Source organism: Eumetopias jubatus, unplaced genomic scaffold, assembly GCF_037043125.1.
Source record: "Eumetopias jubatus isolate StellerSeaLion01/CBP00866 unplaced genomic scaffold, mEumJub1_p1.0 scaffold_7, whole genome shotgun sequence".
In the NCBI taxonomy this organism is placed as follows: domain Eukaryota; kingdom Metazoa; phylum Chordata; class Mammalia; order Carnivora; family Otariidae; genus Eumetopias; species Eumetopias jubatus.
Window position 1 is genome coordinate 94,637,763 of NW_028274813.1, and position 27,614 is coordinate 94,665,376.

The 27,614-nt window shown below is 37.1% G+C and overlaps 1 protein-coding gene across 2 annotated transcripts in view; it reads right to left on the bottom strand.

The window, feature by feature from the left end:
• The window catches only part of WDR72 (WD repeat domain 72), a 191,467-nt gene that overhangs the window by 144,678 nt on the left and 19,175 nt on the right, over positions 1 to 27,614 (bottom strand). Inside the window, exons 9-12 of one of the 2 annotated variants that reach the window (XM_028100465.2) lie at positions 27,265 to 27,406; positions 25,024 to 25,257; positions 22,468 to 22,688; positions 19,785 to 19,980 (exon numbers count right to left, since the gene is read on the bottom strand). In XM_028100465.2, coding sequence (XP_027956266.1) covers positions 19,785 to 19,980; positions 22,468 to 22,688; positions 25,024 to 25,257; positions 27,265 to 27,406 — 793 coding nt within the window. Of the gene's footprint in view, positions 1 to 19,784; positions 19,981 to 22,467; positions 22,689 to 25,023; positions 25,258 to 27,264; positions 27,416 to 27,614 lie in introns of both variants that reach the window. The other variant, XM_088024800.1, reaches the window with a different exon arrangement.

Consider the following 27,614-nt stretch of genomic DNA (forward strand, 5'->3'; position numbering starts at 1 on the left):
ATGCCATCTCCAGGAGACTTTGGAGTGAGATGTATCAAGACATCAGCACAAAACCTTTTAGCAATTTCTGCACGTAAAGAGGAAAGGGAAGGAAAAGAGGACGATTCAGAAACTGTTGTAAATCGGTATGTTGCTAAAATACAGCCACATTTTAAGTGCATTAGGATTGTCAATATTTTTAGGATACCTACAGTTTTTTGCTTGTTTTGTTTTTAAATAGGGCAAATAATCACTTTGTGATGTGCCTGTTATGAAATCTAATTTTGAAGTATCAAGCTATCTTAAAGCAAGATGAATTACCATGAAGGATGCTGCTTTCAGTTGTGGTAGAAGAGCAAGGCAGAGGAAAGAGAACACTTTTAGGGTGATCAACTATTCCTTACAGATGTAACAGACTTGAATGTCTACATAAAGAAAGAAAAGAAGGAGTAGTAATATTCCACACTTTAATTCCCTTCCAAATAGCCAAAACCTGCTCCCTTGATTTTGTGTCTCTTATAATTGGCCCATATTTTTAATATTTGCTATCTTCTATCTAAACATTTTTTTTCAACTCCCACTAATATTTACTTTTGAAAATCAAAATCATCATGGCTCATTATCAATTAATGAATAGTTTTAAATTACTTTTTTTTTTAATTTTTCTAAAAAAATTACTTATGAGAGAGAGCCGGAGAGCATACACAAGCGGGAGGGGAAGATGGAGAGGGAGAATCTCAAGCAGACTCTGTGCTGAGCACAGAGCCTGATGTGGGGCTCGATCCCAAGACCATTAGATCAGAGCCTGAGCCAAAACCAAGAGTGGGATGCTTAACCAACTGCACCATCCAGGTGCCCCTTAAATTACTTACTTTAAACCCCCAGCCAGACCAACTCTATCCTAATACTCAATAATTAGGTCCACTAAATCTGTGGGGAAAAGAATAGCTACTAGCCCAAAAGGGACAGAAATGGTTAAAAAAGAAATCATAGTCACTTGATGAGTCCATCAGCAAATGATTAGAATAAGATTCAAAAATCCCCAGATAGAGTAACATTGTATCACATTATACAGAAACATTTTATTTACTTAAAATTACATATAAATAAATGTGACACAGTGACTGACTTACTATCTATCATGGTGCTTTTCCTCAGAAGAACAATACCATAGTAGGAACATAAAATCCTCCCAGGCCACTAAAATCACATATACTGTAAACCTACAAATTTTATTTTATTTTTATCTTTTATTTTAATTTCAGTATAATTAACATATATGTTATATTAGTTTCAGGTGTACAATATAGTGATTCAACAATTCTATATATTTCTCAGTGTTCATCAGAATAAGTGTGCTCTTAATCCCCTTCATCTACTTCACTCATCTCCCCATTCACCGCCCCCCCAAATCTGGTAACCATCAGTTAAAACTATAAATTTTAAACATTTTGCTTTATGAAAAACTAAAAACATTTTCAATTAAATACTCTGCTTATTATGGGATTGTTAAAAAACAAAATTTGGTAAGTAATTCCTATTATGTAAATAGTGATGAAAATAAATACTTATTTGAAAAAGCTTAGGAACAACAAAAAAACATCTAAGTGTACACCTTACAGAATTAGGTCTTTTTTTTTTTTTCCCCAGGCAGGCATTTTCTAACTGATTCCACCACAGTAATGGGCTGTGAGAGAGTGGGCGGTTATATTTCAGAAGCATTATCTCTAAAACAGAATAGGCTAAAAAAAAAAAATGGCCTCACTACTAAATTTAATAGTCAAAGTCATGAAATCAGGTTTCAGCAAAACAGCTGACTGACAGCTGTCATTAAACTCCACGTAGCAAGGAATTTGACCACTGGGTCTGTTGTAATATTTATCATTTATCTTCAGTTTCACATGAAGTTCATTGCCTTGCTCACAGAAGTGTATGGAGATCGACCTGGTGCCCCCTTCTTAACAAAACCATTTTACAGTTACTGCATCTTACTCCAGAAAATGTATAACTGATGGGGGTTCTGACCAGATGGAGGGAAACTGGAGGTATCAAACTAAGCTAACTAGAAAGTGACGGAAGGATGTGGAAAGGGAATGGATCCGAAAATATTAAATTAGGCATAAAGGTACATACCTTCATTCTTAATACATTTGAATATAATACATTCAGCTCTAGAATAGACTGTCAAGGATGTGGCTCATTTTGTTCTATATAAAGGTCCTAATATGATAACAAACTCACGAATGGCTTCCCGTCAACCTTCTATACCTTTAGGGCATATAGAATACATTGTTACAAAGTCCCTGACCACCACGACCTTAACCCTAGTTCTGCCACCCCCTCCAGCACATTCAGAGCAACACTGGGACTTATCAGCTGGGCCACACATCTAATGCTGACTGATGACCTCCAGAAAAACAAAATAAAGGGTGGGTATGGGATGAAAGAAAAAAGGGATAGAAACACAGAAAGGTTTATAGTTGCTGAGATGTCTAAGGAATACAAATAATGCATTCATTTTACAATGCATCATGGAACACTACATCAAAAACTAATGATGTACTGTATGGTGACTAACAGAGTAAAATAAAATTAAAAAAATTTTAAACTAAGTTTCTTTTTTAAAAATTTATTTATTTTTGATGTAGTGTTCCATCATTCATTGTTTGCGTATAATACCCAGTGCTCCATTCAGTATGTGCCCTCTTTAATATCCATCACCAGGCTAATCCATCCCCCCCACCCCCTCCCCTCTAGAACCCTCAGTTTGTTTCTCAGAGTCCATAGTCTCTCATGGTTCGTCTCCCCCTCCAATTTCTCCCCTTCATTTATCCCTTCTAAACTAAGTTTCTTTTTACAGGGTATTTACTCATTAAATATTCCTTCTTCTTAAACATGTGCTAACACCATAGAATCTACTATGACTTAATTTTTAACCTCATCCTAAAACTAATACAATTTACAATCAGTTGAAGGGGTGAATGTTTACAGAAAAGTGTCTCTGTATTATGATGTGAAGAATATATCTAATTAAGTTTATAATTACCTATTATATATAAAACATCAAAATTGTACTGCTTCTGAGTATTGCAAAATGTCATTCATTCTGTATTGTTTGATTTTTTTTACACCAGGTATGCTTATTTTTTAATTTTTAAAATATTTCAAGAATAGTTCTTTATTTCCCCTCATGCTTTAGGTTGAAGGTTAAGTTATTTGGAGGATACAATATCCTTGATGAGATTTGACACTATCATTTATTTACTTAGGTAAATAGCTTGCTGAGTTGATTTGGAATTTTGCCTGGATAGAGGAATTGTACTGGGAAAGAAAAACATGGGGCACAGTCTCCTGAATAAGGTTCTGGATAACAGGTGAAGGCATATATATCAACAGTCTCCTTTTTGGGAGTGGGTACAGTGGAGCAAGCAGGGCACAAACACTTTAATTGCAAACAATTTCCCCTTTGGGACATGGCAGTCTTTCCCTTAGGCAAATAATGAGTGATCAAAGCTCTAGCAGACATGTCAGGGTTTAGTTTGAAAGCACCAATGCTCTGTGTACCCTCACTATAGTCCTGGCTCCCCAGGTCATCTGTAAAATTTCATTCCATGTTCCTGCAGCCAGTGACCCAAAAATCTTTTCCCATCTCTTCAATCTTCTATCCCATGGACTTACTCAGAAATGGGAATCTCCAGAAAGGATCCTACCTGCACACCAATATGACGGGAAGAATTCTAAGATCCCCAATGACTGTCATCTTTATATGATGCCTTCCCTAGTGAATATGATGGAACAGCACTACAATGATTCTGTTGTTACATGGCAAAAAAGGGACATGGCAGAGAAAATTAAGGTTTCTAACTAGCTGACCTTAAAATAGGGAGATTATTCAAGTGAGTCAGGCCTCATTAGGTGAAGTCTGTTAAAAGCAGAGAGTTTGGGGGGCACCTGGGTGGTGTAGTCAGTTAAGCAACCAGCTCTTGGTTTTGGCTCAGGTTGTGATCTCAGGGTCTGCTTCAGGCTCTGCGCTCAGCATGGAGTCTGCTTGAGATTCTCTCTCCCTCTCCCTTTGCACCCCCTCGTGCTCTCTCTTTCTCAAATAAATGAATCTTAAAAAAAAAAAAAAAAAGCAGAGTATTTTCTCTAGCTCATGGAATAAGGGGAAGTCAGATAGATTTAAAGCATAAGAAGGATCCAAAGTATCCTTACTGGCTTTGAAGATGGAGAAGGCCACATACAAGGATCAGAGAGGCCTCTCATAGCTGAGAGTGATAGCTGGTAAACAGCCAGCAAGGACCTCAGACCTACAACCATTAAGAACTAAATTCTGCCGAGGCCCTGAATAAGTTTGGAAGTCAATTGTCCCCCAGAGCCTCCAGTTGAGAGCCCAGTTGGCAGAACCTTGAATTCAGCCTCGTGAGACCCTAAGCGGAGAACCTAGTTGAGCTCACTTAGACTTCTTATAGAACTGAGACAGTAAATGGATGTTGCTTTAAGGAGCTAAATTTGTGGTAATTTGTTACACAGCAACAGAAAACTAATACAATTAGGACTTGTAGAAACACTTTTACTTTGGACCAGGTTTAGACCTCAATTTTTTTATTATTATTTTTGTTATTTTATATGTGAGATTCCTGCCTCATAAAATAAATAATTACATAAATGCATAAACTCATAAAAACAAATGTGAGGACTGGTTAGACATTTAATTCTTTTTTAATAACCCTTTTCCCATCCTCGTGCTCTATTAGGAGCTATGAAGATATTTGCTAAATAGCTCGCGATTAAGCAATCATATACCACATCAAAAAAAAAATGCCTTCTAAAGCACTCAATTATTTTAGAAAAAAATTGTATGTAAGATTCGTATTTTTTTCTCCTCTTTAACATCTTCATCATTATCAAAATTATCATTAGCTACCGTTGAGTTTATGTGCTAAAGTGCTTTGTTTTAGCACTTAATATACATCTTATTTAATTCTTAAAACAATTCACAGGTTATAAAACAAACAAACAAAAAAACCTCTGAGGCTCAGAAAGGATATTTCTGTGTATCAAATACTCTGTGTGTCTCAGGGTATTTGTGTTCTCTGGTTGGGAGGATGAGTTAGGACAGGCACTTGGATTAAAAGCTAGGAAGGAACAGTAATGCCTTGGAGTGCAGTTGCATTTCCACCACAGACCCTGAGGACTGGCATGTTCAGCACTGAGTTTAAAGTAGATAATGTTTGGATGGCAATATGGAGAAGAGAATTGAAGAGTTTGACTGGCAAGGTAACCAGTTAAGAAATTTTCAATAGTTTATGTAAACGATAATAAAGATCCCAACCTATCTGTCTCTAAACCATTTTATTTTTAAATGTTTTTGGCACCTCTGAAATATATAATTCCATGTTTTACTGGAGGCTTATAAAATAAATGTAGCACACAGTTTAACTTGCAATGACCCAGGTTCATCACTAGACACTGTTGATAGTATTGGGCCCAGGAAACAGTACTACCCTCTGGGATTACTGATTAGGACTTTCATTGAACAGGTTGTTTAGGTTTCTTTCATAGCCAGGGGTCTTTGGTGGGTTCCTAACTCTTAAAGATTTTATTTCCTTTATTTGAGAGACAGAGAATGAGAGACAGAGAGCATGAGAGGGAGGAGGGTCAGAGGGAGAAGCAGACTCCCCGCCGAGCAGGGAGCCCGATGTGGGACTCAATCTCAGGACTCCAGGATCACGACCTGAACTGAAGGCAGTCACCCAACCAACTGAGCTACCCAGGTGCCCCGGGTTCCTAACTCTTTAGAACCATTTCCTTTTCCTTCTTTAGCCAGAGCACTTTTTTTTCTTTTTAATTTGAGTAGAGTTTACCTACAATGTTACATTAGTTTCAGGTGTACAGCATAGTGAGTGGACAAGATTATACATTATGCTAAGCTCACTACAAGTGTAGCTACTATCGGGTACCATACAACACTATTACAGTATCATTGATTATATTCTCTGTGTTGTGCCTTTTATTCCCACAACTTATTTATTCCATAACTGGAGGCCTGGATCTCCCATTCCCCTTCACCCATTTTGCTCACCTCCCCATCTCCCTTTCCGATGGCAACTATCAGTTTGTTCTGCGTATTTTTAGGTCTGATTCTGCTTTTTGTTGGTTGCTCATTTTTTTTAAAATTCCACATATGCGTGAAATCATGTGGTATTTTTTTTCAGTCTGACTTATTCACTTAGCATAATACCCTATATGTCCATCTATGTTGTGACAAATAGCATGATTTTATTATTTTTATGGTTGTGTAGTATTCCATTTATAGATATAAACCATGGAAGGAGTCCTACAGCATATAGATAGGTCCTCTGGCATCAGCCGTTGCCTTCCTTACTCAGTGAATTAGAATTAGATTCTAAATTAGAAAACAACAACGGAACATTATGCAGCCTTAAAAAGAGAGAGTGTTCTGACAGGTGCTATAGCATGGGTGAACCCTGAGGACACTATGCTAAGTGAAATTAGCCAGTCACACAAAAATATATTGTATGATTCCACTTATATGAGCAGTCAAATTTACAGAGACAGAAAGTGGAATGATGGTTGCCAAGAGCTGGGGGAGAAAGGAATGGGAACTTATTTTTTTTTAATGGGCACAGAGTTTCATTTGGGGAAGATGAAAAAGTTCTGGAAATAGATGGTGGTGACAGTTGCACAATAATGTGCATGTACTTAATCCCACTAAACTTTGCACTGAAAAACTTAAAATGGCAAATTTTATGTTATAGGTATTTTACCACACAAAAAAAGCATCTATGTTGATAAGATAGCCCAAGGAAAATATAAACAAAAAGAGAAGTACACTGAGAAGAGACCCAGGGAATAATATAAAGAGGACATGCAGAATCAGCACAATGAATAAGAAGGGCTGTTGGCCATCAGGGGAAGGGGATGCCATGTAAGGCTGAGGATGGAGAGACAAGGAGGACATTGGTGACAGTGATTGCAGACAAGTTATCTGCCACCCAGAGGATGACAACTCATCTTGGGAGTGAGGGGACCTCAAGAAGAACAGTTCCATTGGAATAGTGTAGACAAAAGCCGGATTAAAATACATTCAATAAATGGGAGACAAGTAAACAAAGACAGAGTATAGATGGCATTTTGTAGAAAACTATCAATTGCTTTGGGGAGAATGACAAAGATAATAGAAACTCACAATTCCTTATCTAAAACATTTAGGGCCATAAGGCTTTAGAATTCAGGATTTTTCAGATTTTGGAGAGATAAGATAATGCACATATGTATATTGTATAACAGCTATAGAGAGTCTGGGAGAGCAGATAGTAATCAAACAAGTCATTTATCTGCAGGTAAAAAAAAAAAGAGTATTTACACTTAGTGGAATAAATAACCTCATATGAGTTAAGGTTTGGTTTTGTTGCTTTAACACAAACTAATTTAAAAAATCCCTTCTGTTTTCAGAGCTTTTTATATTTTAAATTGTGGCAAAAAGAATATGGAGCTGTATTCAAAATAATTGGTAGCTAGGAGGCCAGAAGTGATAAAAGAGATAATCTCTGAGATGAATTGCTAGGATGCTCTGTTTACTCTAAGGTAGGATATCACATCGTGAATCTGACTTCTTATATCTACATAGGTAAGCTAAGGCACCTAATTCCAAATCCCAAGTTTTACTGATTATTTTGTCTCTGCCATCTATAATTAAATTGTAATGTGCTAAGAATTCCTTTAAAACCAGTGCTTTAAAGAAAACACAACTTCCTTTATAAAATCATTGATGATGGATAGCTTCACCAATAGATCAATCTTGGAAAAATGATCATGGTTGTAAGAAATGAAGATAATAAAATTTAAAAAAAAAATGATAGACATAAAATAAGGAACATGTAACAACATGGCTTTCAAACTAGACTTACAAATGATGCTTCTAAAAGTAAGAAAAATGTGATGATTAAAAAAGTTAAACCTCCAGCGCAAATCATGGATTAAAAGTAAATTGTTTTGTCAAATCTTATTCCAATTATTTTCCTGGAATCCCAGCCCATAAACGTTCTCAGTTCTGATCTATCATTTAGTTAAATGATTTGGAATAAAAGACTTTATCCAAATCATTTAACTAAATTTACAAAAACAATTTGCTATCCATTTAAATGATGAACTAACTATAAGATGACATCCTGTGTCCCTCAGTGGAGCTTCTATTACTCTGATGCTTCCAAGTGGCTGCAAAAAGCCCTTTGTCTTCTCAGCACATAGACCTAGAGGGCAATGGAATCCACAGGCACATGAATTTGAATAGGACTGGGGAAAATAGTGGACCAATCCATGCCCAGGCCTTTTCCACAGACTGACATTAGCAACCAACATTTTTTGTAGCACAGGAGATAAAATTTGACATTCCCACAGTCAAATTCTCTGCTCACCACTCCCAGCCAAGGACTTGACCTTTGGATTTGTTTTCACCTGATTCATCCCTAGAAACATGAAAGACCCTTCCCATCAAATCCTAACAAGTAGGTCAGTGGTATAAGTTGGATATTATTGATACATTCCGATGAATAAAGTGCATCCGATATCCGTTATCTTTCAGCCAAATCAGAGAACCTACTTTCCCAGAGAATAACAATCATTACAATCCACTGAGTCTTGCTTTTCCAATCATTTCTGCAGCAGTTGGCTACTGGGAAGTTGCTAGGGAATTAAAAAGAGGCAGCGTGAGGAGGGGCAGATGGCTCTTTTGGGTTTATTTCGCCAAATATGGCAGCTGTGAAACCTACTAACGTTCCAAGTGTCCATATAAAATGCTTGCAGAAGGGCCAAGCTAAGGAGGAGCCACAGAGCAGTCATCCTGATGTGTTCCTCTTTCTGCTGCCGTGGAATAAGCTCCTGAGATTTAATTCAGATATGTAACAAACGTATCTAACCAGCACGTGATCCAACAGTGTAATCAGACCGCAGGAATCAGTTAAAAGTGATGATAGCAAGTATTTCCTTTACATAAGTAAAACCCAGGAAGATAGTAATTGACAAGGGAAACAATAAGGCAGCGAAGGGTGGGACTTAATTGGTGAAAGTAACCTTAAGAGAAAAAAATATTTAGCTTTATCATTTTAAAGAGATTCTATTGATTTTTCATATTTGTTTCTGAGCATACAAAATGTTCCAAAGATACCCTGCAAATATCACAATATGCCTGATACATATTAACATGCCAGATTAAAAAAAAAAAGGTGGGTTGAGTAATACCTTAATTAAAATGCACACCCACACCCACATACATACATACATACACACAAACACCTGTGTATGTGTTTTATCAGATAACCATTAATCATATAATGTAGAATTTAAAAAATAAGTCAGGATGAATCAAAATAATACAGAACCATGTTCATGTGACGTATAATTCTATAATAAAATTTAGATAATTGTTCAAATACTTATAGCTAATAAGGATTGAGAAAGAAGCAAATCCAAATTTGGGGAAAAATACTTGTGTTTATTTTGTTAGGAGCCTTTCAATGTGTTATCTAGATTTTAAAGGACACAGTAGAAACTACCTCATGTAGAAAACTTTTCTCTTGAATTTTTCTACATCTGTGGAATTTCCTCACTTTGAAAAGACTGTGAACTTCTAAGGGCAAACTAACAGTTATATAATTTCACCAAACCAGAGGTCTTTGTTTACTAGATGGAATTATAGAAGACTATGTGTGTGTGTGTGTGTGTGTGTGTGTGTGTGTGCGCGCGTGTATGTGTATGGTGTAGGGGGGGTGAGCATGCATGTAAGGGTGTCTAACAAGGCTTTTTGCAATGTAAAAAAATATACAATGAGACTCCTATGCCTCTCTTCAGTGATACATTGTTAATTGTCAGATTTAATTGAATAAGGTTAGATTAAATTATTGTATTTTTATTCTGGTGTGTGTGTGACTGTATATTTAAATATCAGATATTTATATATTACATATATAAATATATGAGATATAAACATAATAAGATATATATTTAAGTGCATAAGTACATAAATATCAGATATATCAGATATTGATCTATGCTCCCCAACTGTACTACTACCATTGAGTAACTTCAGTGCATCCCGCATTAAAAATCTTTCAGACTAACAGAAAGCCTTAACTTTTTTGCACACCATGAACCCCCTCAGCAGTCTGGGGAAAACCAATGAACCAGCTCTTTTTCACAATATTGGTTTAAAATGTCAAAAATAAAATACATAGGATTATAAAGGATATCAATTATATTGAAATGCAATCATCAAAATATATTAAAAGCCAAGCTTATATGCTTCTTTATTCATGCATGAAATGACAAAGAGTTAGTGGTGTGCCTAAAAGTTTACGGCAGTGATAAACATAGATGGTACTTTGAAATACCGGTGATGATTGTGATGTGACATGAAAATACCTGTGATGTCTATTGTTGACAATGTCACAGGTATTGCTAATACTGCTGTGAAGCGTTCCCTGCATTCAAAGTGGAAAGAAACCCTTCATTTCATTTAGCATTCCCTTTAAAAAAGGATTTGTGGATTGTGGAGCAAGTGAAGAAAAGCGGCTTTCTAAAGCTCCCTGCTACACCTCCCAGGGTGTTACATTAATAATGAAAATAATGAACTAATAAGTGGATAATGCCCTTCAAGAGACTTACACGATATAAAAATAAATATAGGCATGTCTCTGTATACATTAATATGTGAAGGAATAAAATACTGGAAGTGTAATGTATTAACCGTTCATAACGATTATCTGCAAGTGTTGGGATCCTATTGCTTCTTCAAGATGCCTTCTTTATACTTTCTGTATTTCTGGTTTTTCTTTTGATTGAGTTGAAATTGACATAACATACAGTGAACTGTTTCAAAGTGTAAAGTCAGTGGCATTTAGTACATTCCCAATGTTGTGCAAACAGCGACTCTCTCTAGTTTCAAGACTTTTCGTCACCTCTGAGGAATATCCCCTACCCATTAAGTAATCGCTCCCTCCCTAGATTCCCCTCCCTTCATCTCCTGGCAACCATTAATCTCTATGGATTTGCTTATTCAGGATGTTTCATATAAAATGAACTATATAATATGTGATCTTTTGTGTCTGGCTTCTTTGACCTAGCATAATGTTTCCGAGGTTCATCCAAATTGTGGTATGTATTAGTATTTCATTGTTTTTTTAGGGTGGAATAATATTTCATTATATGTGTATACCATAATTTGTTTATCCATTCATCCACTGATGGACATTTGGGTTACTTCCACCTCTTGGCAATTCTAAATAATGATCTTATGAACTTTTTTTATGCTCAAGTTTCTGTGTGAACATATATTTTCATTTCTCCTGGGGTTATACCTAGGAGTGGAATTTTGGGTTCATATGGTATTCTATGTTTAACTTTTTGAAATATTGCCCAACTGTTTTCTACAGGGGTTGCACCATTTTATATTCCCACTGGCAATATACTAGGGTCCTTATTTCTCTGTATCCTTGGGAAACCTTGTTTCCTCTTCCTTTTTTTTTTTTTTTTGGATTATAAGCATCCTAGTAAGTGTAAAGTGGTATCTCATTGTGATTTTGATTTGTATTTCCCTGATGGCTAATGATGTTGAAATCTTTTCATGTGCTTGTTGGTCATTTGCATAGCTTCTTTAAAGAAATATTTTTTCGAGTTCTTTTTCCTTTTTAAAATAGATTGCTTGTCTTTTTGTTGTGTTGTAAGAGTTCTTTATATATCTTGGATATTAAACCCTTATCAAATATATAATTTGCAAATAATTTTCCCCATTCTGTAGGCTGTCTTTTCATGTTCTTTTTTTTTAAATATTTTATTTATTTATTTGTCAGAGAGAGAGAGTGAGAGAGCACAAGCAGGAGGAGCGGCAGGCAGAGGGAGAAGCGGCTCCCCGCTGAGCAAGGAGCCTGATGTGGAACTCGAACCCATGACCCTGGGATCATGACCTGAGCCAAAGGCAGACGCTTAACCGACTGAGCCACCCAGACATCCCTGTCTTTTCACATTCTTGATAATGTTCTTTGATACACAAAAGTTTTAATTTTTATGAAGTCCCATTTAGTATTTTTCATTTGTTGCTGTAGTTTCTTTTTCATTAGAGGAACCGTGTGGCGTGTGTGTATGCAGGTGTGTATACATATACACATATGTGCTTGTATGTATGCATATATATTTGTATATGTATATACATACATATATATGCATGTATATATGTGTGTGCATGTATTTATATGAACACATATACAGTTAATTAATAAAAATAATAAATTAATAAATAAAATTAATAAAAATAAAGCCAGTATTCTCACATATAGTAATGTCTTACATCTTTTCTGCAAAATTGTGTTAAGTGTCATCATCATCATCATCACCACCACCATGAGGAAACTAAGGCTCTGATCAATTGAATTTAGTGATTGGCCAAAGAGGGAAAAAATTAACAGAGGCAGAATCTACTGTCTCTAAATATTAGGCAATAACATTCATTTGATACATTAGGAGTGTCTAATGAGTCATAAATGCAAACTGCTATGGTAATATATGAAGGATATGTAATCAGTACAGATGATATTTATCTAGTGCTAACTACTGTGAAGAGATGGTGAGTCTTTGAGGAATTCAAAATGGGCTAAGGTAATATAGATTGGAAAGAGCAGAACAAGAATTCAAATGTAGCAGTCTGAATCCCAGGGCTCATGATCATAACCCCTCTGGATGCTAATTCCCATTTGAGACATTAAACTGACAATTGAGCAAATATTTAGTTGTTAACCTGCAAACAAAGTTCATATACACAAGTGTGTACATACACACTGACATACACACGCACACACACACAATATCACATGAGTCAAAATTTCAATTTATAGCGTAGCTGTGATAATGGGGGCCAAAGAGGAAGACATAAAGATTCAAAAAATAGGCAGCAAAGTAAAAATACGTGTTGAGTAATAACATCAGTAATTATTACAATAAAGAAGAAAACATGATGTAGGAAAAATCCCATCCTGTGCTTTAATGTATCCTATTTTTCTTTTCTAAAAACAATCGTCCCAAGAGGGTTCCATCTGTTATATACCACAACAAAATAAGGTGGCTTTGAGAAAACAACATACTGGGAGGACAATTACCTGCCAGATGCTGCATACCCAAAATCTACCTTTAACACGCACATGATGAAGGTGCTGACAAGGCACCTGCACCTACAGAGGGGTGACCTTGATAAGAAAATCAAGCAAAACTGTCCTTCAGAATGTTATGGCTGGTAACTAGTGGAATTAAAAGTTTATTTTATACGCTATATACTACAAATAAAGACAACAAGACAATACCTGGGGGCTGGAAAATGACTTCTCCATGTAGTGACCTTGTGTGATATTTTGGTATAGCAGAATAAGAATTTAACCACACGATTCTATTCTATTGGGGAAAATATAACTGTACATTTCTGGGAATCTGTGTCCAGCATTCATCAATATATCCCTCACCCTAAACAATTAAAGCAAACTGAGGTCTACAGTAGAGGATTAAATGCTAGATATTTTCTAAAAATATGGCCTATTAGCTATTACTTGACAAACCTTACCTTACCTTTCTCAATAGTTTTATTTTTAAAATTTTCTTTTTAAGACTGTATTTTGAAGCCCCCAAAGAATAAATGCTTCATTTATATGGTATAATAATAGATTAATTTTCTGACTAACTGGTACTAGTTTCACTAAGAAAATGAAATTAAGAAAGAAAATTTAACACCTGTGGTAAAAATAACTCTGAAATGTATTTGTCTTCTTCCTGACTTCCTTAATTTTATATGCATAGGCTTTGTTCCAATGGTCTGTTTGTAAATTAGCTGTTTTAAAGCTCACAATGTCTTTTCCCACAGAAACCAAGTCATGACCAGAGGCTGGGTCCTCAGGCCAGGCTCTTGGAATAAAGCCTCCTGCTCAAGGTCACACAGCTCACATTACCTGAGCAGAAGCAGGAAGAAATGAGTAAAAATAGACTCACGCGGACCCTGAGTTCTACCCTGTCACTGGCCAAAGACTTCGGTCCTCCTTAAACTCCAGGCTGTAAGCCTGTAAGATTTCCTCAGGACTGCAATTCCACCACAGATGTAATACCTTTAAAAAGTCTTCCTGCAGCAAGGAGTGCCCACCTCCCCAGCAGGAGGCATGGGAAATGGATGGGCAGCTGCCCATAACCTGTGCAGGCGTACAGGCGTATCGAAGAGTTTCCTGAACAGGGGAAACCGTTTCAGCCTTTTGGGGGGTGACTATCTTCCCATGGGCACAGGAAAGACTGCCCTACGCAGTGATTCACAGGTTCGCCTCTCCTTCCTTCCCATCAGCTGTTGCTACTGCTGTCCGAGTGCCTGCCAGTAACAGTCTCTCTCCTTGCAATCTGCTGTTTCTAATCTGTCATCTGAGAAATCAGATGCCCAGAACTGTTAGCACTGTGTGTAAATTTGAGAGCCAAGCTCTGAGAGATAGCCCGAGACCCTCTCTTTCAGGAGAGCATTAGCAGGTTTCCTGGCAGCCATGTCTTTTCTTCTCAGAACCTTCCTTATCTAATTCCCTGTTTGACAGTCTCAAAAAGCTGACCTCCATCTGCAGGAAGTGTTCCTGTGTATAGTACAGTGGAGAACAAACCAAAGAGAGACATGCATCCTAGTGCAGGTGCCCTCTACCTAACCTGGGCGCCTTCAGACTCAAAAACATCTCTGCATTCCATATCCTCATAGCAAAATGGGTAAAACCATACAGTTAGTATGGTGTAATGGATTAAAAATTATAAATTGCTTTAGCATGAGTTATTATGAAAATCATGATCTTTAAAAAGAACTGCCATCCTTCTTAGAAGTCTATAAAGCACCCTGCATGGCAAATCCAGTCTGCTTCCTGCTTTTGCAAATAAAGTTTTATTGGAACACAGCCTCACCAACTCCTTTCTATATTATCTATGGCTTCTCCTGTGCCACAAAGGCAGAGCTCGGTAGGAGATCATGTGGCCTGCAAAGCTTAAAAACTTCACTCTCCAGTTCTTTACAGAAGAAGTTTTTCTGATCTATCTTATTGAGAGTTTCATTTTCAAGCAGGTGAGGTTTCATTTTCACATACATACACACACACACACGTGTGCTTGCACACGCACATACAAAGACACATACACACAAATTGCTTAATATGGCATATTTCACAACACAGGCCATAAGCTTAAAAGAAGACCTTCAGTCTTAACAACTGTTTTATTAGTAACGTGTGAGAAATTCATTACATGAGTTTTCTGCTATGTAAATCCGGCACGGTGAACAGAAAAGTCCTCAGAATTATTTTAAATTCAATTCTTAAAAGAATAATGAGCTCAGAGATGAGATTTATTTCTGGTGTGCATTTTAGGGGGAAAAATCAGTATTACATTATCCCTATTGTGTCTCACAGCAATGAGGGTGACAAAGTCGCCCAGGGTTGTCAGTGCCAAACACATTGTGGGAGCTCAAATATTAATCAAAATGACATCTCCAGTTTTTTCCCTTCCTAATCAGGCCTAAACATCATGGGACATCCGGCAAATCAATAAGAGAAACTAGATGCCCTCATCACTCCCAACCTGGCAGCGCTGCATTTTTAGCCAGAAGATGAGGGCCTTCGCTGTTATATAAATACTTCTCTACTTTGGTTGTTTGCCTCTCCTGGGAGATGAGCATGCCCACCTGTGACCCCAAACTTTACCCTGGCATGTATCTGACTGTGCCACCTGTCACAGTGAGAAACACTTCTTACGATTTCAAGATAAAATAGGCATGGGGGTACATAGCTCTAGAATATGCTTGTGCATTCTACCCAAAAGACTAAATAAATGAATAAAATAAACTCTTCAATAAAGTGAGAAGAGGCTGTTTTAAAGTGTGAAAAACTGATGAAGTCTCATATTCTATCTTCTACACTTGGGGAAGGTGGTGCAGGGACCGACTTGTACCCCACACTCCAACCTTCCATCAAAGTGGGTTTTTGGCCCAGTTGAGAATTAATTACTTTTTAGCTTCATTCCCCTTCCCCCACCTTTTCTCTCTAGGCCCCTTTCCCGCAAACCCCTATCCCACTGACACCTCCTATTTTCTCTCTATGAGCTCTGGGATTGCTCTAGTGCTGAAAGATTCTTAGTGTCAATTTATCCCTTCTTCAGGTATTTAGAGGAGTCAGAGTACTGGAGAAATGGAGCAGGGAGTAGGTCTGTTCACATATGAAACGAAGTTTGAACCTTCTAGCAAAGCTAAAAGGAAAAACCCTGGAAAAATTACCTGGAGTAGAAAATACACAGACTTATACCCGAGGAGATGAGACCGGCCCTGTGAACTCCGGAAGCCCTAAGGGAGACTTGGAGGAGAAAGCTGAGGATCTACCTGCAGTTGGCCAGCTGTGATCTAAAAGCCACTACATGGGCCAATGTTAAGATGAGCTCATTTGTCCTCAACCTACTGAGATCCAAGAAAATTTGTGTTAATTCATTCATTCATTTATTGATCCATGTGCCAGGCACATCAGTGAGCAAGCACATTCTATAGCCTCATAGCCTCTTTTCCGCCTAATTGTTTTGGTCTTAGTTGGTATTTTTCCTCTAACTGTAGGAAACTATAAATGGAAAAGCTTCCTGGTCTGGATTTTCCCACTTCTCCAGGAAGAGGGTGACACAGAAATCTAGCACAGTAAATGAGATGGAAGTATCTTAGCCACATGAAATCCAGCTTGAGCAAGAAAAAGTAGTTCATTCAATTCTAAACAAAACCGGAATTGCAGAGGTTAAAGGCAACCTGAAACAAAGCCAATAACAGGCACAGACTAAAAGGAACAGCATAAATTTATCCAAATACGATAAGCATGGTGAGTGGTGAGTAAAGTCAGGGTGTCAGCCATGGGCACAGTGTTGGGGGGGTTCAAATGAAATTGCTAATGGGACAATGTTTTGAAAAACTGAAAGGGCACATCACAAATGTGAAGGAATTTCCATAATTATTAGTAATATTTTCACCATTATAAGTTCCATCTTAGGTTGAGTTAAGGTTGTTTATAAAGTATTAGTGTAGATAACCATGAAATAAACAGTCTCACAGCCTCATGTGAAGTAAGTATTTTACATTTGGCACTAAATGTGGACACATTATTTGATATGGAAATCCTAAAACAAACTTTTTTATAGGAAAAAATGTACACAACAAATTACAGAAGATTCCTGAGCTAAAGTATGATGCGTCCATCACGGCCACGATGCCAATTATTGTCCATTTGACCAGCCACTCCACCCTTTCCCTGCTCTTCTGCATCTGCTCCGGCCCCTGGCTAATGCCTAGAACTGAAATGTCCTTCCTCTCTGGCTTCCACTTGGATCAAACTAAGGAAGGTGATTGCAGAAGGACAGAGAAAATAATTTCTTCCAACTCTCTGTCTCAGTCCTGCATCTCTGGGAGGAGCGGTTTCTCTGCCATGACTTCAGGGAGTGAGCATTCCTCCACAGTTTCCACTCTCACACGGGGCCCCTAACACTGTTTATACCCTCTTGTTGCTTCAGCCCAAGGCAAGTGGTGAGGGCTTCCTAATACTACCAGTGTCTGGGCGATGGAGACCTCACTCTCCATCCCTTCTCAGTTCCCTAAGTCTTATCCACACCCTTATAAATAGCCCTTTCCATTAAAGTCTCTTCATCTGACCCACCTGGGTTAAATTCAGTTTTCTGCCAGGGCCATGACTGAAACACAATTTTGGCATCTATTTATTGACATAGAAAGATTTCTGACAGAAAGTAGATCAAAATATTAATAGCAGTTATCTTCAGGAAGGAGGACAGGATTATTCATTTTTCTTTATTTTTCTCTGTTTTTCAAATGTTCTGCAATATTTGGTTATGGATTGGGGAGTATAAAAATAAATGATAAAATTAAAAGAAAATGTGGGAATACATACAGTTTCAAGAAGTACTAGTGATTGGGGCTCCTGATTGACTAAGTGTCTGCTTTTGGCTCAGGTCATGATCTCAGGGTCCTGGGATAGAGCCCCATGTCAGGCTCCCTGCTCCGTAGGGAGTCTCCTCCTTCTCCCTCTGCCCCTCCCCACCGTTTATGTGCTCTCTCAAATAAAAAAAATCTTAAAAAAAAAAAGTACTAGTGGTTTGGCTTCCTCTTTTACTGCCCACCCCATCAAAAAATACGTAAGTAAAAAGTTGCATAGGCTGAGAGGTATCCTGATGGAGCAATGGAACTGTAAACATTTGTCAATGCCCAGCTATTTCTTTATTCTTGCTAGATTCTATTTTCTAGAAAAAAATACATTTGATTAGCAAATCTTCACAATTTCACAATTGAAAGCAATGCAACTGCACATATGTATGTGTTTTAGAGTCTTAGATTCCATGAGCAGAAGTCAAGATTTTGCTTCGTTCTTTGATCATATTAATAATAGTTAACTATTACTAAGGACATAGCACCTACAGGCACTCTTTACAAGCATGGTCAGTATTAGTTAATTTAATCCTGACAGGAAGGTGGTATCATTACTTCCATTTCATAGATGAAGAGATTGACATGCCATGGAGCCAAATTGCTTGCCTGAGGCCAACCTTTGTTAGCGGGTCCTGGAAGCAAGCCCAGGCTTTAGAGCTCATTTTATCCATTATACTCAATTGTCACTCAGGTTGATAGATTACCTAAGAATTGTAAAACTCTCCTAATTTTGTGCACATTGTGCAAAGAAAGATGGGGCCCTCATATTGGTTTGCCGCTTATTAGCAATGTAATTTTGTGCATCTACAAATCAGTTACAAATTCCTCATCAATAAAATGAGTAATAAAGTCTCTTCCACCACCCTAGAAGTTGTGATAATCTAATGGGAAATGAACATGGAGGGCCATCAAAGCTGTAAAGCAAGGTACAAATGTAAGGCAGAATTATATTGCACCCATACACCAGTACATTACTCATCATCATTAACACACGAAAGTCAAATGTAAAGAAAATAGCAGTTATTTTGGTGAAGTATGACTCTAAACTATAATATTATAAACCATCCAGTCTGTTAATAACACCCAACATAAAACCACCACTGATTAATCAATAAAAATCATGCAATGGTTTCAGTAAAATGTACTCTCAGGCGCACTCCCCTGACTCACATTCATTAATTACCTTGCCGTATTTGATAAGTTCCCAGCATCTGCCTGAAATGTGTTACTCTCAATCTTAAGTTATAGAGTAAAACTTTTTTGAAAACTTTAATGTTCACACTGTACATTCTCTACACTACGACATCAACAGTTCAATTGAGCCACTCAATTTTCAGTTTCCCTGACTCAACTTTTTGGAGTTTTGTAATTAATTATATTCCACTATTACTGATCATCAATTAGCTCAAAATGTTGCTGAGATAGTGAGTATGCTGAAGAAGGCAGAATTTAATGATAATTTGAGACTGGTAGGACACTAAATTTCTCTCTTGTTAATAATTAAAGTGAGATAACTTATGTTTTTATTTATAGCTTCCAGAAATATCCGGCTCATTCCTGCGCACTGCTCTGTCAGCTAATCATCAGTTGGTCAAGCTCTGACTTGGGCCATTGTGTTTTATTTTCCACACACGCCTTCAACCAAGGCCATGAAATGCAGCTCAACCAGAGGTTAAACCAGGTTAAGGTGGTCACCACATATTCTCTGGAACTCTCCACCTAGCCAAATGCTTTGATGCATAAACATATAAAGAATGAAAGGGGTAAAATTCCAATTTACCTGTTTCAATCTCCCAGATGTAAGCGGAGTCATCTGCACATCCAACAATTAAAAAATTCTCAACCGGGTGCCATTTTATCATCCTCACAGGGAAAAGGTGCTTCCGGGCATGCAGGAGGCACCTCTTCCCCTCAAGGTGAAGGAGAGCCACGGAATGGTCACTGCACACACAGCAAATTACCTGATCACTTCTTAGCTGTGGGGAAAAAGCCCCCCCAAAACAAAAACAAAAAAACAAACAAAAAAAACCCAGCATTATTTGTAAGTAAATACTCAAATGCTTTCCTTAAAATTAAATCTTTTTCCCCTAGTAACATAAAAATATTTTGTTTAAACACCATTTACAAAATGACATTTCTGCTTTCTACAGGACCTCTTCACATAACACTGTAAAGAGGAGCTTTAAACACCAAGTAGATTTTAAATTCAACAACTTATTACGGAGGTCAAGAGACACAAGTGAAAAAGGAGAATTCCAAGCCAAATCTACTTATAAGATAAATGAAGGACTTGACCATCACTCAGCAAATTCAGGCAGTGAGGCAGACATCGGAAATAATGCAGAATAAAATAAACCCCAGAACTAATTTGTTGCCACAAAAAGAAGCTATTTGTAGACACAGGCTTAGGCCCAAGGGTATCATGAGCTGATATTTTCCACTCAGAGCCTCAGAATGTGATTTGGTGCTGTTCCCAGAACTATTCAGATTCTAATCCAAACAGGAAACTCAGTGTAGACACAATCTAAAAGAGGTAAGCACTAGATAGTTCCAACTGAATGCACAGCTTCAAAGATACAAGGGCCAAAAATAGGCTCGCAGGACAAAGATTCTTAAGATACTTTTTAAAAAGTCAGCATGTGGTTACCTTGAACACAGTTTAGGACGAAGACCGACCATGCTGGGTGCTGTGAGGCTCATCTGGGAGTTTACAGGGCAGGTTTGTGCCTCACAGAGAGGGCGCTGTGTTAGTCAGCTGTCGTGGGGGTGGGTGGGTGGCTGAGGGGAGGAGGGTTAGCGGGGTAGTGCCTCTTGGTTTCTTTTCTAACCACTTTGCTATGTGGATGCTCTGTCTTTCACTAGGGCACCTAGTCAGAGTTTCAGCTGCTGTGTTTTTAAACCATCAGTTGGGATCCCTTGAGAATTGCCCTGTGCCCATTACTGACCTCTTTCTGTGGGGTGCTGGGGAGCAAGTTATTATTCCTAATTCGTTCTAAGGAGACTACAGAAATCCTGAGGGGGGAAAAAATCACAAAATGGCAGGGGTGCTGTATGGGGAACCTGGACTGTAGGATAGAGCAGATGGCACTGCCCCCTCTCTACTACCCCTTAGAGAACCTGCACAACCCATGGCCTCTAGAACAGAGAGCCCAATGTACTTCAGGAAACTTACACACACATACAAAGTGTGAACGTACACATAACACGCGAACACAGATCCTATAGCCGGAGGTCGACATACACTAGAGACCCACACTCGGCCAATCAGATTCTCTTTTCTATGCATTTGAAATTGAAAAGCTAAGAGATCACAGGAAGAAGATTAAGGAGCAATCACAGAAAACAGACTCTTGGGGTAGGGGACTTGAAGAGAAAATAACCTTGGTTCCTGAACTTAAGTTCAAATTTCACTGGGTCCTTGTTGTAGTGCTTTGTTTTGTGTGTCTAAAATATTGCCTCTTATACCCTTTCAATAAACTCCTTTCTTATTTGGCTTGGTTTGGAGTTTAGTCATTTATGACTCAGGCAGAAGTAAAAGGGGTCAGGATTTTGACTACTGTCCTGGAGCTTTGAGGAAAAGAAAAATGATTAAAAAAAAAAAGAAGAAGAAGAAGAGGGAACTTCAGTAATAAAAGACATATCAAAGTATCCCAAATCACCATATGGAAGTCTTTTTTAAAGTCTCTTCACTTGGTTTCACTGATTTGTTTAATCATTTGTGTTACTGAAATATTTCTTTCATTATGTCTTATTTCAAAAATACGGTGTAAGTTTTCTCTGAGTTTACTTTGCAGCTGATTTTTTATGTTATTACAGAGAAATATAATTTTGACAAGTCAATCAACTGATTGACAAACTCAGGAAACTCAAAAGTTGATTGTTCATATTTTAACAAAGATGTCAGCTTTGTGGAAGCTAAATTTAAGTTTATATTACATGTGAAAATTATATTTGAAAGTATTTCCTTTTGTCCTGCACAAGATAGATGCTCAGAAATTTGTTAAACAAATGAGAGAGCAAACAAAAATCTATTTAAGAAAAAAAATATATAACTATCCATATTATTATAAAAGTATATTATTCAAGGCAAACATTATTTTCTAATTTATAGATTCCTATATATTTGAATTGCTTCTACACTATTACTTTTATTTAAAAAATAATTAAAAAAATAAAAATGAGAATTCCATTAAGATATAGAATTAGGGGAAAAAAGAAAAAAAGAATTAACTGGCTTTTGTAAAGACAAGAATTGACAAAATCCTTGCTTTAGAATCAAATTATTTGCATAAATTATAATAATAATAATGCATATAAAAATTAGAAAGGAATTCATAAAAATTATCCAGTTGTAGTATGGGTACATAGAACTTTTTTCCGTGGGAAAATGGGTTAATTGCCCTTATGTTTTTTTAATATGTAACATAAATTTATGTTATGTTTTACTCTTTGTCTTAACTTACTCTGAAGTTCTCTGGTGACATCAAAAGACTTGTTACTGGACCAGCTTCCAAAAAGAATTTATGCAAAATTTCTTCAGTAAAGATATTCCACAAGATGACACACGAGTCCTGGTCCCCAGACACAAGCCAACTTTGGTCTAATTTCGAAGAGAGACCATGTGGGTAAAGTAATGAAGTAACACTTTGGTGATGGCCTTTGAGAACTTTGTAAGGAAGGGAATCTGGAAAACAAACACCCAATAATGAAAAAAAATTTTTTTTGCTCAAGAAATAGTGCTAACATTTTCTTTTATAAAATTTTAATGCAAAGAAAATACGTATAATTAAACCTAGGCAGTTGGTTAAAAAAAAAAAAATGAATGAACAACCCTTGGACCATCTCAAAAGGCAAGTACCTCCTCATAAGCTAGGTCATGCTTTTGATGAAGTCTGGTTGTTCTAAGTCTGCTAATTCTTTAAGGATGTTAGCAAGTTAGCCAGCACCAATGTTAGTTTAGTTAGCAAGTTAGCCAGCACCAAAATCAGCTAGCACCAATTCCAGTGCCATTAAATAGCAAAGGCTGTTCTAAAAGAATGAACAATTCACACATTTTGCTTCTACAAAAATTAATCTCAGGACTTCACTGTTGCTCTTCCAATGAGCATAACCAAGTCTAGTATAAAAGAAAAGCATAGTTTCTCAGAACAATTTTGCCTTAAGAAATATTAGAGATCACCTAGTTTTATCTCTTTGTTTTATCGATCAAGTACCAGAGGTGCAGAGAAGTTAAGTGACTTGGATCCAAGTGTAAAAGAGCACGGCGTAATGTTTGAGAGCAGAGCTTTGCTGTTACACGAATCCAGCTTTGGTCTTCTAGGTATGTCCCTTACTAGACAGGTCACCATGACAAGCTTCTTTTCCCCTCTAAGTCACAGGTACTGTACATGAAAAACTTGGGATAATAATAATAGCACTTACTTCACACAAGACTGTTGTGTGGAATAAATATGATAATGCCCTTCATTTCCTAGCCCTGGTACTTGGTAGGAATGTAGGTATTGCATACCAGAGCTGTACTAGAACACAGGGCTACTGACGCCCAGTTTCCATACTGCTTCTTACATCATCATTAGCTAAAACTTAAAAAAAAAAAAAAAGGACAAGACCACAGACCACAAACCCTCTTTACTCAAATTGAAAAAGAGTCCCAAAGAATCATTGTTACGTCTATTAAAGAATCATTAGTTACTTCTATTCCATGAGGCACATCCTCCCTTTATATCCCTTAGCAAAGCAAGATGAATATTAATTCAAATGTTCAGGTCAAATGCAGGTTTGTGTTGGTTTTATGGATAAGAAAAAATTGGCCTAGATAAAAAGTGCTAAGGTCTCAAGCTTTTTCACTAACTCTTTAACAGCAGCTATTGAGCTGTGTAGCAGTATATTACCTGTCCTCTGTTCATTGCTATTTACTCCTCTATCTTAGGTAATCACTGAACATAAAACAATAACATTGAATAAGTAGCAAAAGTAAGCTGAGAACAGTAACAAGATGTGTCTTAAAAAGTGAGATTTGGCTTTTACTCTTAAGGACCTTGCAGTCTAGTAGTATCCATGCGTTAAAAAATATCAAGTATCTACACATCCCCAAATCTCAAGCGCTTCCTGGATATTCCTTCCTTTACATAAGACAAATTACCACACAACAGTATTTATTTAATAGGTATTCACTGTTGCAATGCACAAAAAATGTATTGGAACATATCTACATTTCATTAACAAAAAAATTAAAAAATTAGAACAGGAAGATACCATTTTCTCCTGATTGGCAAATACTAAAAAGTTTAATTGCACACAAAGTTGGCTCAGGTGTGGGGAAAAGGCATTTTTATAGGCTGTTAGTGGACATACATATACATAGATGTATGTTCTCTGGAGACCATTGTTAAGATATATTTTCAGAATTAAAAATACTCGTAAATGTCGATTCAGTAATTCTACTCCTGAGAATTAATACTATAGATATCCCCACATATATATGCAAAGATGGTAAATTCAGCATTGCCTCCAGTAGCCGAAGACCAGAAAAAATGAAACACCTATTAATAGGAGATTTTTTTAAAATTAAAGTTTATTATTATTAGTCATTTAAATGGAACCCATAAAGAATGTGCTCCAAAATATTTTATTAAGATATGCTTCAGGAGATTTCAGTAAAGTGTATAGACTATGCCTCTATTTGTGTAATATTATTAAAAGAATGCATATTGCTATGTTGGTATGCACTTGTATATGCATAGAAAATTTCGAGGAGGGTATAAAGAAACTTACTAGCAGTTGCCTTTGTTGAAGGGAGCTGGAAGATCAAGGAAGAAGAGAAACATATTTCCCATTGTATAACCTTCCACTTGACTTTAAAAAAAAAACTAGGTGTTTTTACTTTAATATTAAAATATGTACACATTAATTAGCAAATAGTAGCAAATTCTTTAAGCTTCAGGAATCTTCTTAGTACAGCTAGTTAAAGTTGAAGCTTAAATAAATTAAATAAATAGGGTTAAATAAAATTCAATGACCTTTTAATAAAGAACCGCCTTCTAGAAGTCCTGCTTTGGCAGCATTCAAACCCTGTGTAATGAAAATTGTCCCATCTTCACAGCCACATATTAGTTTATCAAGACTTGGAACATACTCTGATGAAGTGACTCCGACTGTTCCAGTCCCAGAGACATGGTCAATAATACTTTGGGACATGGTATGATGCTTATCAAAATTATCTTGAAGGGTCCATGTGGCAGTTATTGGTATCTCTAAAAGGAAAACACATAAAAAAAGGGAAAATTCGGTTTATAAATTCATCATAGATATGGAAAATGTTATCAAGGCACCATCCCTTGGGGTACCTAGAGGCTCTTTTGCCATCCTAACAGTGACTAACTGCAGAAGAGTTCTCCTGTCATCCATTGTCTTTATTCCAAATGCTATTTCATTGGTCCTCTCTCCTTCAAGGAGCCTCAGAAGAATAGGTGTGTATTCGTGAGTTCATTTTAGACTTAGGTCACCTAAAAAGAACTGAGAAACTCTTGCAGTGATGTAAAGTGTTGGTCCAATCTCATAAATTCTCTATGTGTCTCAGCAACATTAAGAAGGAAAACTGGGGGTCTCTTAGTTATGTGAGGAAAATGGAAGAAACGTATTCTTTAAATATCAAGGGTATGAATATCTCAAAATTGCTCCTGGGGAATTTTCTATGAGTACCAAGAACACTGGTTATCATTTTGCATAGCTTGCCACCCAACCATTTGAACTGGGCCTCAAGTAGGCTTAGGAAGGGAGAGAAGTTTGGACTCAGGAGCAAAGGGGGCAAGTCAAAGCCAACCTACCTTTCTATGAAAGAGAACCCAGGTCTTTCAGTACACATGCCACAGTGACTATGGAAACCTAGAAACCAAACCTGAGACAAACATCAAGTGCTGTCGTAGATGACTATGGTTCTACTTAAAAAGAAGATTAATTAGATGCTTACTTAATTCTGCTGCTGGCTGTGGAACATAGGTGTGAGAAATCCTAGGTTCACCATTAGGTGGCCTCAGCAGGGGCATGGTATGTATTTTAACTCTTAAAACTGAACTTGTGAGAAACTTTTCCATGCACTGTACCAAGTTCTACATCTATTTTTTGATCCATATCTTTTTAACCTAGGACTATTATGAACCATTTTGAAAACATCTGGGACAAACACACTAAAAGTTATACCAGTGATTTTGCTAAACAGTGGAAAGTTGCACTTAGAAATTCAAGTATTGAATACCTTGTTTCTGCTCTTCCCCAGACAAGGATTCACAGAGATGACTTAATGATTTGGGAAAAAGGGAAAAAGAGTAAGACAGCCTTCCTCAATTTGGAATATGTGGTCTCAGGACTTTGAAGGTTCTCCACAATAATGTTTACTCTAATGACTTCAATTTTGTATTCTAAGAAAAACTAAAATAAATAAATGCTAAATGTTTTAGTGGCCAAGTTTATATCTGTTCCTGTTGTTCCAGGCAGCTGCAACTATCCAACAGAGAAATTGGTTGAAAAGGTACAGGATGGGGCGCCTGGGTGGCTCAGTCATTAAGCGGTTGCCTCCAGCTCAGGTCATGATCCCAGGGTCCTGGGATTAAGCCCCACGTTGGGCTCCCTGCTCAGTGGGAAGCCTGCTTCTCCCTCTCCTACTCCCCCTGCTTGTGTTCCCTCTCTCGCTGTCTCTCTTTCTCTGTCAAATAAATAAATAAAATCTTAAAAAAAAAAAAGGAAAAGGTATAGGATATAGGCACGACAAATTCAAAAATATTGAGTATGGTGTATCAGCCTATCGTACATTCATACTGTAAGCATTCATTTCAATAAAACGCCATTCCTGTTAAATTGATGTTAATTTGAATTATATTGGTTTTATTATTGTACAAGATCTACAAACATCATGTTTGGGGTGCCTGGGTAGCTCAGTAGGTTAAGCATACAACTCTTGACTGCTTAGTCAGTTAAGTGTCCAACTCTTGATTTCGGCTCAGGTCATAGTCTCAAGGTCGTGAGATCGAGCCCTAGGCTGGGCTCTGCACTGGGTGTGGAGCCCTTTTGGGATTCTCTCTCTCTCTCCCTCTGCCCCCAAAATGTTTATACCTACCTTTAAGTTGACATCTAATGCGTAGTGTACATGAGAAAAATCTGTCTTATTTGTAGCCTTGTGTGACACAAATGAGAAAAATACTGAATTAATTACAAACTCATTCTCAGAAGACATATGATTATAAATAGATTAGAAATTATCTTACCTCTAGGAGAACCATCAAACTTGGATACAGGAACATCAGGGATATGCCACAAAGTAATTCTTCCTGAGACTGCTCCAGAGAAAAGTACCTTATAAAAAGGCTCTTTCCGTTCATTCATGTAGCCCATAACAAAGGAAAGGCTCTGGTCCAAAACAAAAAGTTAGCTTTTATGTAGAAAAAATATCTAAATATAAAATGACAACCACTGGCTTAAAATGGAGGGACAAGACTTCATAGATGAAGTCTTGTTTCCATTTTTTTCCTGGTCTTTCAAAAATTCCAAGTAACTTAAGTGAAATAATCTCTTACTCAAGACAAAAAAAATTGATAAAATAGAAGCAAAGTCATCA